At 42.6% G+C, this 12,716-nt stretch overlaps 2 protein-coding genes across 4 annotated transcripts in view; one reads left to right on the top strand and one right to left on the bottom strand.

The window, feature by feature from the left end:
• Positions 1-12,716, bottom strand: part of KNOP1 (lysine rich nucleolar protein 1) — a 93,589-nt gene that overhangs the window by 8,777 nt on the left and 72,096 nt on the right. Inside the window, exon 6 of one of the 2 annotated variants that reach the window (XM_074381983.1) lies at positions 7,841-8,945. The exons of the other annotated variant lie outside the window; for it this stretch is intronic. Within the exon in view, the coding sequence (XP_074238084.1) occupies positions 8,912-8,945 (34 nt within the window). The 3' untranslated portion in view covers positions 7,841-8,911. Of the gene's footprint in view, positions 1-7,840; positions 8,946-12,716 lie in introns of those variants that run through there. 2 annotated transcript variants of the gene reach the window in all.
• Positions 1-12,716, top strand: part of VPS35L (VPS35 endosomal protein sorting factor like) — a 149,683-nt gene that overhangs the window by 104,361 nt on the left and 32,606 nt on the right. For both annotated transcript variants that reach the window (XM_039478174.2, XM_039478173.2), the window contains exon 27: positions 11,953-12,092. In XM_039478174.2, the coding sequence (XP_039334108.1) occupies positions 11,953-12,092 (140 nt within the window). The remainder of the gene's footprint in view (positions 1-11,952; positions 12,093-12,716) is intronic.

The following is a 12,716-nucleotide window of genomic DNA, read 5'->3' as shown; positions in this document are numbered from 1 at the left end:
ATCATTACTAAAAATACAAAAATTAGCCGGCAGTAGTAGCACACACCTGTAATTCCAGCTACTTGGGAGGCTGAGGCAGGAGAATCGCTTGAGCCTGGGAGGTGAGGTTGTGGTAAGCCAACATCACGCCACTGCACTCCAGCCTGGGCAACAGAGTGAGACTCTGTCTCAAAACAAAACCAGGCCAGGTGCGGTGGCTCATGCCTGTAATCTCAACATTTTGGGAGGCCGAGGTGGGTGGATCACGGTCAGGAGTTCAAGACCAGCCTGGCCAATATGGTAAAACCCCATCTCTACTAAAAATCCAAAAAAAAAAAAAAAAAATTAGCTGGGCATGGTGGCATGCGCCTGTAGTCCTAGCTGCTTGGGAGGCTGAGGCAGGAGAATCACTTGAACCCAGGAGGCGGAGGTCGTAGTGAGCCAAGATCGCACCACTGCACTCCAGCCTGGGTGACAGAACAAGACTCCATGTCAAAAAAATAAAAAGGGAGACTGTAGACTAGTCAGGGAGAGCAAATCTGTTTCCAGTTATTAATACAAGGGGGCACAGGATAAAGGTCATGCAGCATCGACATAAAATGTGCTTGGGAATTTTAGAGCAGAGAGAATTAACTCCTGACTTGAAAGAGGGAAAAAAAAAGCTTCATAGAAGAGGTGGCATTGAAGAGCCTAGAAGCTCAGGGAGTGTCTTGCTATATGGAAGTGAGGTATGTGGCATTCTAGGTTGAGGCCTGGAGGCTGAGAAAACAGTACCTCTGGAAGGAATGAGGAGGAGATCAAGTTAGGGTGATAGTTTGTGGCCTAATTGTTGAGAGATCTGAACTCCTGGCAAAATAGTTTTATTCAGTACATATTATTAGGTAGGTGGTTTATCTTTATTTTGCAGATGGGGAAACTGAGGCTCAGGGTATGCCCAGGAGCATGCAGCGAATAAGTGGCCTTATCTGAACTTAACCACTCTGCCGCCCTATATTAGGTTAGTTCTTTTCTATCATAACACAGGTTTGTATTTCTAATCTGAAGTGCATGTGGTTGCTAGAGGTCAATTAGTACGGACGGAGCATTTGATAAACCAATGTAGGAAACAAAGAACCAAAATTCAGATAAGGAATACCTAATCCTTTCTGCTTAGGGAAATCTAAGCTTAATATTCACAGAAACAATACTCAACCTCAAATGAGCTACTGCAGGGATGAGAGAAAGGTATGTCATCCCGTAGTATCTCAGAGGTAGGAGTGAGGTAACACATGGACTGAGCGTGCTTGGCTCAGTGAGAGAGCCCTTGACAGTTCAGAGATAAAAGAGGAAGGGAGAGAGTGCAGGAGCCTTCTGATGGTACTGCGGAAGCTAAGAAGTAATTTATATGTCCCAAGTGGATTTTTCACTTAAGTGTTGATATTCAGAATGAACTTAAAAAGCATTCTGCAGGCCGGGTGCGGTGGCTCAAGCCTGTAATCCCAGCACTTTGGGAGGCCGAGGCGGGTGGATCACGAGGTCGAGAGATCGAGACCATCCTGGTCAACATGGTGAAACCCCGTCTCTACTAAAAATACAAAAAATTAGCTGGGCATGGTGGCACGTGCCTGTAATCTCAGCTACTCAGGAGGCTGAGGCAGGAGAATTGCCTGAACCCAGGAGGCGGAGGTTGCGGTGAGCCGAGATCGCGCCATTGCACTCTAGCCTGGGTAACAAGAGCGAAACTCCGTCTCAAAAAAAAAAAAAAAAAAAAAAAAAAGCATTCTGCATAAACCAGGTGACAAAATCAAAGTTAGATTAAGCTGTCATTCGTAGCCATTAAGCATTGCTGTGTAAGATATTTAATTGTTTCTGGACATGTATATTTCTTTATGTCTTGCTCTATGTACATATCATCAAAATGGTGGCCCATAAGTCCTCAAACTTAACTCTTGTAATAAGTTCTGTTACAAAAACACAGGCTAGTAATAAACAGTGGTAAATCTGTATCAGTAGCTTGCCTGTGGATGACTTGGCTATTGAGGTGACAGCACATCTTCATTGGAGACAAAGTTTTCAGGAAGAAGATATGTCCGAATATTGCATTTTACGCGGTAGTTTCCGTGATATTGGTATTGTCAATCCAAACCTAAATTCATACAGAGATAGAATATGTTGAAGATGGGTAAAGATGTTTTGCAATGGGTTTATATACCTCGAGAGAGAGTGATGATTTTTTTAGCTAGAAACCTGCTTTAATAATACATATTTGGGTGGGCGCTCACACCTGTAACTCCCAGCACTTTGGGAGGCTGAGGCAGGTAGGTCACGAGGTCGGGAGCTCAAGACCAGCCTGACCCACATGGTGAAACGCTGTCTCTACTAAAAATACAAAAATTAGCCCCGCATGGTGGTGCATGCCTGTAATCCCGGCTACTCAGGAGGCTGAGACAGGATAATTGATTGAACCTGGGAGGCAGAGGTTGCAGTGAGCAGAGATCATACCACTGCACTCCAGCCTGGGTGACAGAGTGAGACTTCATCTCAAAATAAAATATTTAAAAAAACAGTAATAATAATATATATGCAATGGATGGGAGTCTTCAACCCCTTGGAACATTTTGTCTTAAGAACTCATGATTTTTGGCTGGGCGCATTGGCTCACGCCTGTAATCCCAACACTTTGGGAGGCTAGGAAGACAGATCACTTGAGGCCAGGAATTTCGAGACCAGCCAGCCAACATGGCACACCCCTGTCTCTACTAAAAATACAAAAATTAGCTAGGCGTGGCGGCATGAGCCTATAGTCCCAGCCACTCAGGAGGCTAACAAGGCACGAGAATTATTTGAACCTGGGAGGCGGAGGTTGCAGTGAGTCGTGATCACACCACTACACTCCAGCCTGGGCAACAGAGCATGACCCTGTCTCAAAAAAAAAATAAAGAATAATTGTGATTTTTCTATTTTTCGATTTTCCTGGACTAGGAAAGAGGTGGCATTGAATTATCTAGGAGGTCAGTCTCAGTTATCTAGGAGGGCATATGATTTAAGATCTAGGATTTAAGATCTAGGAGTGAATTGAATTACCTTTGAGGTCTTGTTTAGCCTCAAGAGTTTATGACTGAGAAGTGGTAAACATTTCCGTTAGCACTTAACTAATGCATTATTGAGAAAAAGCAAAATGCTGACTTCGAAGGTGGGTTGGGTTATCACTTCTTGACTGTCTCTTATGATTCATGTATTGACTCATATTCCATATCACCAATGCCAAGGATACAAAAAGTTGAATTTACTCCTGTAGGTCCTAGTTAACTCTGAATTCCTTTTATCATGTATTGAGGGTGTTTGGTGAGATTATCCTGTATCCAGTTGAAAATCTAGGCTATCTGTATTTTAAATCTTAATGACTTTTGGTATAAAAATTTAGAATGCTCATTTGAAAAACTTCCAACAATGCAGAAATGTAGGACTCTTAAAAAATAAAAAGCCTGGAGATAAAAGTCTCCAATAATATGCTCTATCTTTCCACCCCACCCCTAAATCTGCTGTTGTTAACAGTTTGGACATTTTTCTTGATTTTTTTTTTTTCTTTTATATATCCATTTTTAAATATTCATTATTCGTATATTCTCTCTGCCTATCTGCTCTACTTTCCTTTCTCCTTCCCTCTCCATTTATCTATATTCTCCTATATATATATGCAGTCTCCTTTCCCCCTTAGAAATAAAATGGAATTATGTCTTCTACAGTGTTTCTTATAAGCCCAAGGCTTCTTGGTAAATCTTGGTGTCAATCAATATATTCTTTGTAACGGCTGTTTGGTATTATGTTTCCTTTTTTTTTTTTTAATAAGTGCTACAAATTATTTCCTCAGATGGCCCCCCTGTATTTTTTTTCTCCAAACTCCTCTTGAAAAATATATGAACTCTTTGCAAATTTTTGCTCTGGCAGACAATAAACAACCTGCATCTTGGCTGGTGCAGTGGCTCACGCCTGTAATTCCAGCAGTTTCGGTGGCTGAGGCGGGTGGATTACCTAAGGTCGGGAGTTTGAGACCATCCTGACCAACATGGTGAAACCCTGTCTTTACTACAAATACAGTATTAGCCGGGCGTGGTGGTGCATGCCTGTAATCCCAGCCACTTGGGAGGCTGAGGCAGGAAAATCACTTAAACCCAGGAGGCGGAGGTTGTGGTGAGTGGAGATTGTGTCATTGCACTCTAGCGTGGGCAACAAGAGGGAAACTCTGTCTCAAAGAAAGAAAAAAAAACAACTTGCATCTTAATTCTGAGCATTTTGAAGCTTTCTGAAAGTTGTCCAGTTGGCGTTTAAGTCTCAGAACATGGAACTCTATTTTTCAGCCAGAGATATATTCAAAGCCTTGGTACACACAACAGATGCCAGTGGGGCTCCTCAGGTGGACATGCTGGTGAGAGGATACTGCTCCATGAGTTATCTACAGGAGCTCGAAGAGGCCCCAGAGCACAGGGTGGAACCTTTTAAAGCCTTGAGAAGAACCCTTGCAAATGGAGCCTGAAGTCTGACTCATGTCATGGAGAAGCTGATTAGAGAGAGCCCTTCCAGGCGTCCTCAGTGCAGTGCAAAGCAGAGCAGCTTCCCTGGTTGGTCTCCACAGTGTGTGTCACTCCTCAGCTTGGCGCCATGCCTCGCACAGGGAACTGGGGTGGCTGTCCCTTAGGACAGCAGGAATATGAGAGTGTGGGCAGCGTGTTGCCCCGTCACCACTCCCATCTCCACCTTGTACTCGGGTTGAATAGGAAGGAGTACATTGTTTTGCCATCTTTCTGTTTCATACATTTCTAGGACTGAACATTTTACAGCAAACTTGTATTTGCCTTTGTATGTGCAAAGAAAATTATTTTTAGAAATTTAAGCCTGGGCAACATAGACCCCGTCTGTACAAAATGTGAATTTAAAAAAAAAAAAAAAAAAAAAAAAAACAACTAGGCTGGGCTAGGTGGCTCACGCCTGTAATCCCAGCACTTTGGGAGGCCAAGGCAGGTGGATTGCCTGAGGTCAGGAGTTCGAGACCAGCCTGGCCAACACAGTGAAACCTGTCTCTACTAAAAATACAAAAATTAGCTGGGCATGGTGGCACGTGCCTGTAATCCCAGCTACTCTGGAGGCTGAGGCAGGAGAATGGCTTGAACCCAGGAGGCAGAGGTTGCACTGAGCCAAGATTGCGCCATTGCACTCCAGCCTGGGTGACAAGAGCAAGACTTCGTCTCAAAAGAAAAAAAAAAAACACTAAAAGTGAATCATGAGCTGGGCATGATGGTGCATGCCTGTAATTCCAGGGAGGCTGAAGTGGGAGGATTGCTTGAGCCCAGGAGGTCAAGGCAGGAGTGAGCTATGATGGTACCACTGCAGTCCTTCCTGGACAGCAGAGCAAGACCCTGTCTCAAAAAAAAAAAAAAAAAATAGTTCAGGCATGGTGGCTGACACTTGTAATCCTAGGACTTTGGGAGGCAGAGGTGGGCAGATCACCTGAAGTCAGGAGTTTGAGACCAGCCTGGCCAATATGGTTCAACACCGTCTCTGCTAAAAAAAAAATACAAAAATTAGCCAGGTGTGGTAGCAGGTGCCTGTAATCCCAGCTACTCGGGAGGGTGAGGCAGGAGTATTGCTTGAACCCAGCAGTCAGAGTTTGCAGTGAGTTGAAATTGCACCACTGCACTTCAGCCTGGGTGACAGAGCAAGACTGCCTCAAAAAAACCCAATAATAATAATAAAGAAACTTCAGTTAAAATTCCAAAACAGTAACCTATCAGTAAGTGAAAAATTTGGTGCCCATCCTCATCCACCACTCCAGTGTTACACCTAACAGTTTGGCATTTATCTTGCCTGACCTTTTTATGGATCTACTAAGTTTATATACTTTTTTCCTTTGCAAAGATATGCTTACTGTATATAGCTGTATTTTTTTGTTTTCCCTCTCACCCCCCCAATTTTTTGTACTTAATGTCATAGATGTCTTTATACCTCAAAACATATAGATTTACCTTATTCTCTTTATTTGCTATATTACTTGCTTAGTGCAGCAGTGCAGTAATTTCTTTCTTCTTTTTTTTTTTTTTTTTTACATTTCTAAACTTTATTTTTAGTCTTTTTTCACTTTTTCTTCAAATAAGCTTACAGTTGATATAAAGATATCTTCATCCAAAGGGAACGACTGGCCCAATCATTTATAGTAGCTAGGCAACATGAATAATCAAATCATACAGTTTACCTACTGTCTTCAACTAAGCCCTTATTTCAGCTTCTGTCTGCTTTTCACCCTTTGCCACAGCTATTTGCTTGTGATATATATTTTGGAATCCATTCTGTGGGGTTTTAGTGGCTCTGTGTTCTGAGTATTTGATTTCTTCCTGTCCTTACAGAAGAAGTTTCTGAAATATCATGTTCTTTTATTGGTCCACAGACCCTTTGAAACTACCCAGGTTGAGAGCAGGAGAGCCTGAAACTTCAGATGGAAAATGTCAAATGTGATATTTTGCTAATGAGCATCCCCGGATTTCATTCATCATATATACAAAATGATGAGGTAGTCTGTCCCCATATTTTTTAGCAAGGACCCTAACAGTTCTTACAATAGAGCACTCCAAGAGTACCACAGTGCTCTTACGAATAGGGCTGTGTTTATGGAATTTCTCTTACTACAAATACAGGGACAGTGGCTGTGTTTATGCAGTTTCTCTTACTACAAATACCAGGATGGTGGCTGTGTTTATGCAGTTTCTTTTACTATGAATACAGGGACAGTGGCTGTATTTATGGAGTTTCTCTTGTTATGAATACAGGGATGGTGGCTGTGTTTATGCAGTTTCTCTTATTACGAATATGGGGGACACGGTGGCTATGTTTATGCAGTTTTTCTTACTACAATGGCTGGGTTTATGGAGTTTCTCTTACTATGAATATGGGGATGGTGGCTGTGTTTGCTCTCTGCCCAGTATCCAGCAGTGCTGTGGGGCACATTGATTGCTGTATGGAAAGAATGGTAGAATGCTGCTCGAAAAAGCAGTCCCTGCCCCAAGAAAGAGGGGTCTCAAATACTTTGAACTGTGGTGTTGGGGTCAATAAGGCCTGAGTGGGGTTTTTCTGGTTTGGATTTTGCCATGAACGTGGGATATGGAATGATTGTGCTGAGACATTGGAAATAAAAGCAAAAAAAAAAAAAAAAAGGAGGGGCGGGGAGGGATATGGAAAAGAAATATGGCTGTCCCAGCCAGGCACGGTGGCTCACGTCTATAATCCCAGCACTTTGGGAAGCCAAGGCAGGCAGATCATTTGACGCTGGGAGTTCATGACCAGCCTGGCCAACATAGTGAAACACCATCTCTACTGAAAATACAAAAATTAGCCCAGCGTGGTGGCATGTGCCTGTAGTCCCAGCTACTCGGGAGGCTGAGGCTGGAGAATTGTTTGAACCCAGGACATGGAGGTTGCAGCTAGCTGAGATGACACCCCTGTATTCCAGCCTGGGCGACAGAGCAAGACTCCATCTTAAAAAAAAAAAAAAAAAAAAAAAAAATGCCAGACGTGGTGGCTCACACCTGTAATCCAAGCACTTTGGAGGCCAAGGCAGGCGGATCACCTGAGGTCGGGAGTTCAAGACCAGCCTGACCAACATGGTGAAACCCTGTCTTAAAAAAAAGAAAAGAAACATGGATGTTCCATGAACCCCAGAGGACTTAGATGGAGGAAGCTTAGTGCATGTACTTGCTGCTTTTCCCTTCCTCTAGTGGAACCAGGACAGTATATATTTTTTCCTTTTCCAAAAAAAATTGTGTGGGTACATAGTAGGTGTATGTATTTATGAAATACATGAGATGTTTTGATACAGGCAGGCAATGTATAATAATTACATCCTAGAGAATGGGGTATCCATTCCCTTAAGCATTTATTCTTTGTGCTACAAACAATTCAGTTATATTCTTTTAGTTATGTTAAAATGTACAATTAAATTATTATTGACTAGCATCACCCTGTTGTTTTGTCAAATACTAGATCTTATTCATTCTTTCTATTTTTATTTTGTATGCAGTGACCAATCCCACTCCCTTCTCACCCTCTGGTAACCATCCTTCTACTCTCTGTCTCTCCATGGGTTCAACTGTTTTTGTTTTTAGCTCCCACAAATAAGAACATGCAAAGTTTGCCTTTCTGTGCTTGGCTTATTTCACTTAACATAATGACCTCCAGTTTCACCCATGTTGTTGTAAATGACAATCCATTCTTTCTTATGGCTGCATAGTACTCCATTGTGTAGATGTACCACATTTTCTTTATCCATTTCTCTGTTGATGGACACTTAGGTTGCTTCCAGATTTGGCTATTGTGAACAGCTCCAACAGACATAGGAGTGCAGATACCTCTTTGATATACCTGATTTTCTTTCTTTTGGGTATATATGCAGTAGTGGGATTGGTGGATCATATGGTAGCTCTATATTTAGTTTTTTGAGGAACTCCCAAACTGTTCTCCATAGCAGTTGTACTAATTTAACATTTGCACCAATAGTGTGTGTGCGAGGGTTTCCTTTTTCTCCACATCCTCACCAGCATATTTGTCTGTCATTGCCTGTCTTTTGGCTAAAAGCCGTTTTAACTGGGATATGATGATTGTCTCACTACAGTTTTCCGTTTGTATGTCTTTTGAGAAACATCTATTCAAATCTTTTTCTCATTTAAAAAATCGGATTATTCGATTTTTCCTATAGAGTTTTTGAGGTCCTTATGTTGTGGTTATTAATCCCTTGTCAGATGGTAGTTTGCAAATATTTTCTCCCACTCTGTGGGTTGTCTCTTCACTTTGGTGACTGTTTCCTTTGCTGTGCAGAAGCTTTTTAGCTTGATGTGATCCCATTTGTCCATTTTTACTTTGGTTGCCTGTGCTTGAAGAGTATTGCTCAAAAAGGGGACAGTATTCTTTACTAACGGGGATCTGAGTTCTCCTTTTCTGTAGGTCTTTAAAAAAAAAAAAAAAAAGAATTCATTTCATGTTAAATTCTCTTCCATGGCTTTTAATAGCTACAAAATAAAGTGTTACATGAAGTTGACATGATTATTTTGAACTTTATGGGGATAAACTGCTCTCACATGCAGTAGGATTTGATTTCTAATTACTGCAAAATGATCGAGAAATCACCCAGACAATATTTTCTGCATGGGGCAAGTCTTCTGAGGATAGAACTAAAAATCTGCTTTGGAACCCTGCACGCCCCAACCTTTAAATAACTGTTTATTTTAGCTCCCCTCTTTAGAGTGGAACTGGGCGGGGCAGGCGAGAGGAGCCAAGTTCTGGGGACAAAGCTGCTCTCTTTTTAATGAGGCATAATAATAGGCACATTCTCTGGGCCAGTCAGTAACAAACACATAAATAGAAAAAAAAAATGGTCTTTCAAGTTGCTCTGAGCAGAATTTGCATTCCCACTGAGAACCTTGTTTCATGATACACTTACTTCACTGTGGGACTGCTGGAAGACTAAGGAAATGAACTGCTTAAAGACAAAGCCTGGGAGCTCCTGTGGGTTCTGTAAGTAGGGCCATGACTTTTTTTTTTTTTTTTTTTTTTTTTTTTTTTTTTTGAGACAGAGTCTTGCTCTGTTGCCCAGGCTAGAGTGAGAGTGCACTGGCACAGTCTTGGCTCACTGCAGCCTCTGACCCCCGGGTTCAAGTGATTCTCCTGCCTCAACCTCCTGAGTAGCTGGAATTCCAGGTGTGTGCCACCATGCCCAGCTAATTTTTGTATTTTTTTTTTAGTAAAGACGGGGTTTCACCATGTGGGGCAGGCTGGTCTTGAACTCCTGACTTCAAGTGATTCGCCCACCCTGGCCTCTCAAAGTTCTGAGATTACAGGCACAAGCCACTGCGCCGGGCCATGCCTTACTAGTGGTCACAAGATAGAAGACCCTGCAGTCTCTGACCCTTTCTGGAAGGTTTCTCTGTCAGAACTGACATCAGGTGGCTTTCCCCCAAGCCCCATGTTTAATATCTCTCCCCAAAATGATTGAGATAAGTGGATTCTTAGACCAAAATATGTAACAGGATTAGAAAATAAGTGTTGGCCCCTCGAGGTGGCTCACTCCTGTAATCCCAGCACTTTAGGGCAAGGCAGGCAGATCACTTGAGCTCAGGAGTTTGAGACCAGCCTGGGCAAAATGGTGAAACCCCATCTCTACAAAAAATACAAAAATTAGCCAGGTGTGGTGGCGCATCCTGTAGTCCCAGCTACTCAGGAGGCTGAGGTGGGAGGATGGCTTGAGCACAGGAGGCAGAGGCTCCAGTGAGCCGAGATCATGCCACTGCATTTCAACCTGGCTTAAAAAAGAAGTAAAAACCAAGAAAATAGTTGTTAATTAGTATGATTATGTTGGTCTCATTGCCACAGTTTCTGTTGTCAACACTTTCTCTCACTTTTTCACCTGTGCATCCCAATGACAGTACCCTGTTCACGGCTGGTGCTTAATAAATGTGGAAGGGGTTTGAGTTTGGGGTTCGGGAAACAGCCAGGCGAGGAAGCTTCCAGAGCAGAGCTAACTTGACCCAGAAAGCTTTACAAGCAGTGTCTTTCTGTGACATGGTTTTTTTTTCCTCTCCTTGAAGAAGGAAGAGATGGCAAAACTCCATCATCCATCTTCAGACACATACTCTTCTCATTAAACATAGGCCGTTCTCCCGGGAAAGTGAGCATTTGCTGTTGCGTTTGCCCCTCTGGTGTGGTGGACGGCCTTCGTGCTTTAATTCAGGACACTGTTCACCCCTACAGTGTTCTCTTTGTATCACTGGAAGTCATTTAGGAGTGGAAGTCCATTTGGACCATGAAAACATTTGATCTTGTCAGGTAGTTTAAAATTTCATTTGTGAGGTCAATGTTTTGATTGTTTTGACCTTGAGGCTTTTTCTCACAGTCAGTACCTTGGCAGTTTTAGAAAGAACTCTCTCTCCCTCTGTGTCTTCCTCCAACCCCCATCCTTCCCGCTCTCCCTCCCCTTTCACCTCCTCTCTATCCTGTTGCTCACACATTCTCTCTCCACTCCTTTTCCTTTCTTGCTCCCTTTGAAGTCTTGTTGTTTTATAGATTATTTCATAGCTCTTTAAATATCTTCATTTCCCAAACAATTCTGTGGAGCTGTTGTGAATCAGAAATCTTTAAGCTCTGTGTGTGTGTGTGTATATGTGTGAGAGAGAGAGACAATTCTGTGGAGCTGTTAATCAGAAACCTTTAAGCTGTGTGTGTGTGTGACAGTTCTGTGGAGCTGTTAATCAGAAACCTTTAAGCTGTGTGTGTGTGTGTGTGTGTGTGTGTGTGTGTGTGTGTGACAGTTCTGTGGAGCTGTTAATCAGAAACCTTTAAGCTCTGTGTCTGTGTGTGTATGTGTGTGTGTGTGTGACAGTTCTGTGGAGCTGTTAATCAGAAATCTTTGTGTGTGTGTGCGCACGCTTTTAGATATGTTGATGGTAACTTAACAAATATGGTGTGCACCAGAATAGATTCAAACGGACCAGGGTTTGAGCAGCTCCACCACCACCATTGGAACTTCCTATATACACAAGACACTGTTGCAGGATGAATTGCTTCTCTTTCCTTCCCTTACTTCTCTTCTGTGAAGTACACCTGTTGACAGCACCTTCCTCGAATGGTAGACATGAGAATTCAGTGAACCAATCCAAGTTGAGCCTTTAGCCCAGGCAACTGTCATTTCTAGACTTCCTACAAAAATTTGTGACCTGGTTTTTTCACTTAATAATCTAAAGGCAGTCTAACAGAGGTTCTCTGAGCTGAAGCAGTGCCCTGTCGAGCGAATTGCTCCTCCAGCTCCATCGTGATTTTCAGAAACCCTCTGCTAGGACCTGCCCTTGGCATGACCTGACTTCCACCTAACTCTCGGGACTGGCCTTCAGGCCACATGAAGAAAAAAGCCAATTAAATTTTCCAGAGTTCTAATACACTGACTTTTCTTCTGTCTTGTAGCTGATGCTTTTTTCAAAGCTGCTATAAGCCTCATTCCGGAAGTTCCAAAGATGATTAATATCGAGGGGAAGATGCGGCCGTCGGAATCGTTCCTGCTGGAATTCCTCTGCAATTTCTTTTCTACTTTATTAATAGTTCCGGTAGGTTTTCTCAGCAGAACCCTAAGACATGTCTTCCTTTGACCTATTTTATAATATTATATGTATTCTTACGCCTGAAACTGCAGGAACATTGTATCTGATATTTTTGTGTTGGTTTTCTAGTTAGTATTTGAACTGCTTAATGAATTTTCTTTTCTTGCTGTGTGGGGATCATACTGTAATAATAGAGGGGCTGTGTTACCTCAGGCTGCTATTACAAAGTGCCAAGACTGGGAGTTTAAACAACATTTATTTCTCAGTGTCTGGAAGCTGGAAGTCTGAGATCAGGGTGCCAGCCTGGTTAGGTTCTAATGAGGACCCACTTGCAGGTTGCAGACAACTGTCTTCTCTCTCTGTCTCTCTCTATCTCTTTTTTATTTATTTATGTATTTTGAGATGGAGTTTCACTATTGTTGCCCAGACTGGAGTGCAATGGCATGGTCTCGGCTCACTGCAGCCTCCACCTCCCAGGTTCAAGCAATTCTCCTGCCTCAGCCTCCCAAGTAGCTGGGATTACAGGCACCTGCCACCATGCCTGGCTAATTTTTGTATTTTTAGTAGAGATGGAGTTTGATTATGTTGTCCAGGCTGGTGTTGAACTCCTGATCCACCTGCCTTGGCCTC

The sequence above is a fragment of the Saimiri boliviensis genome, chromosome 12 (genome assembly GCF_048565385.1).
Source record: "Saimiri boliviensis isolate mSaiBol1 chromosome 12, mSaiBol1.pri, whole genome shotgun sequence".
NCBI lineage: Eukaryota > Metazoa > Chordata > Mammalia > Primates > Cebidae > Saimiri > Saimiri boliviensis.
This window is presented reverse-complemented; position numbering and strand designations above follow the sequence as displayed.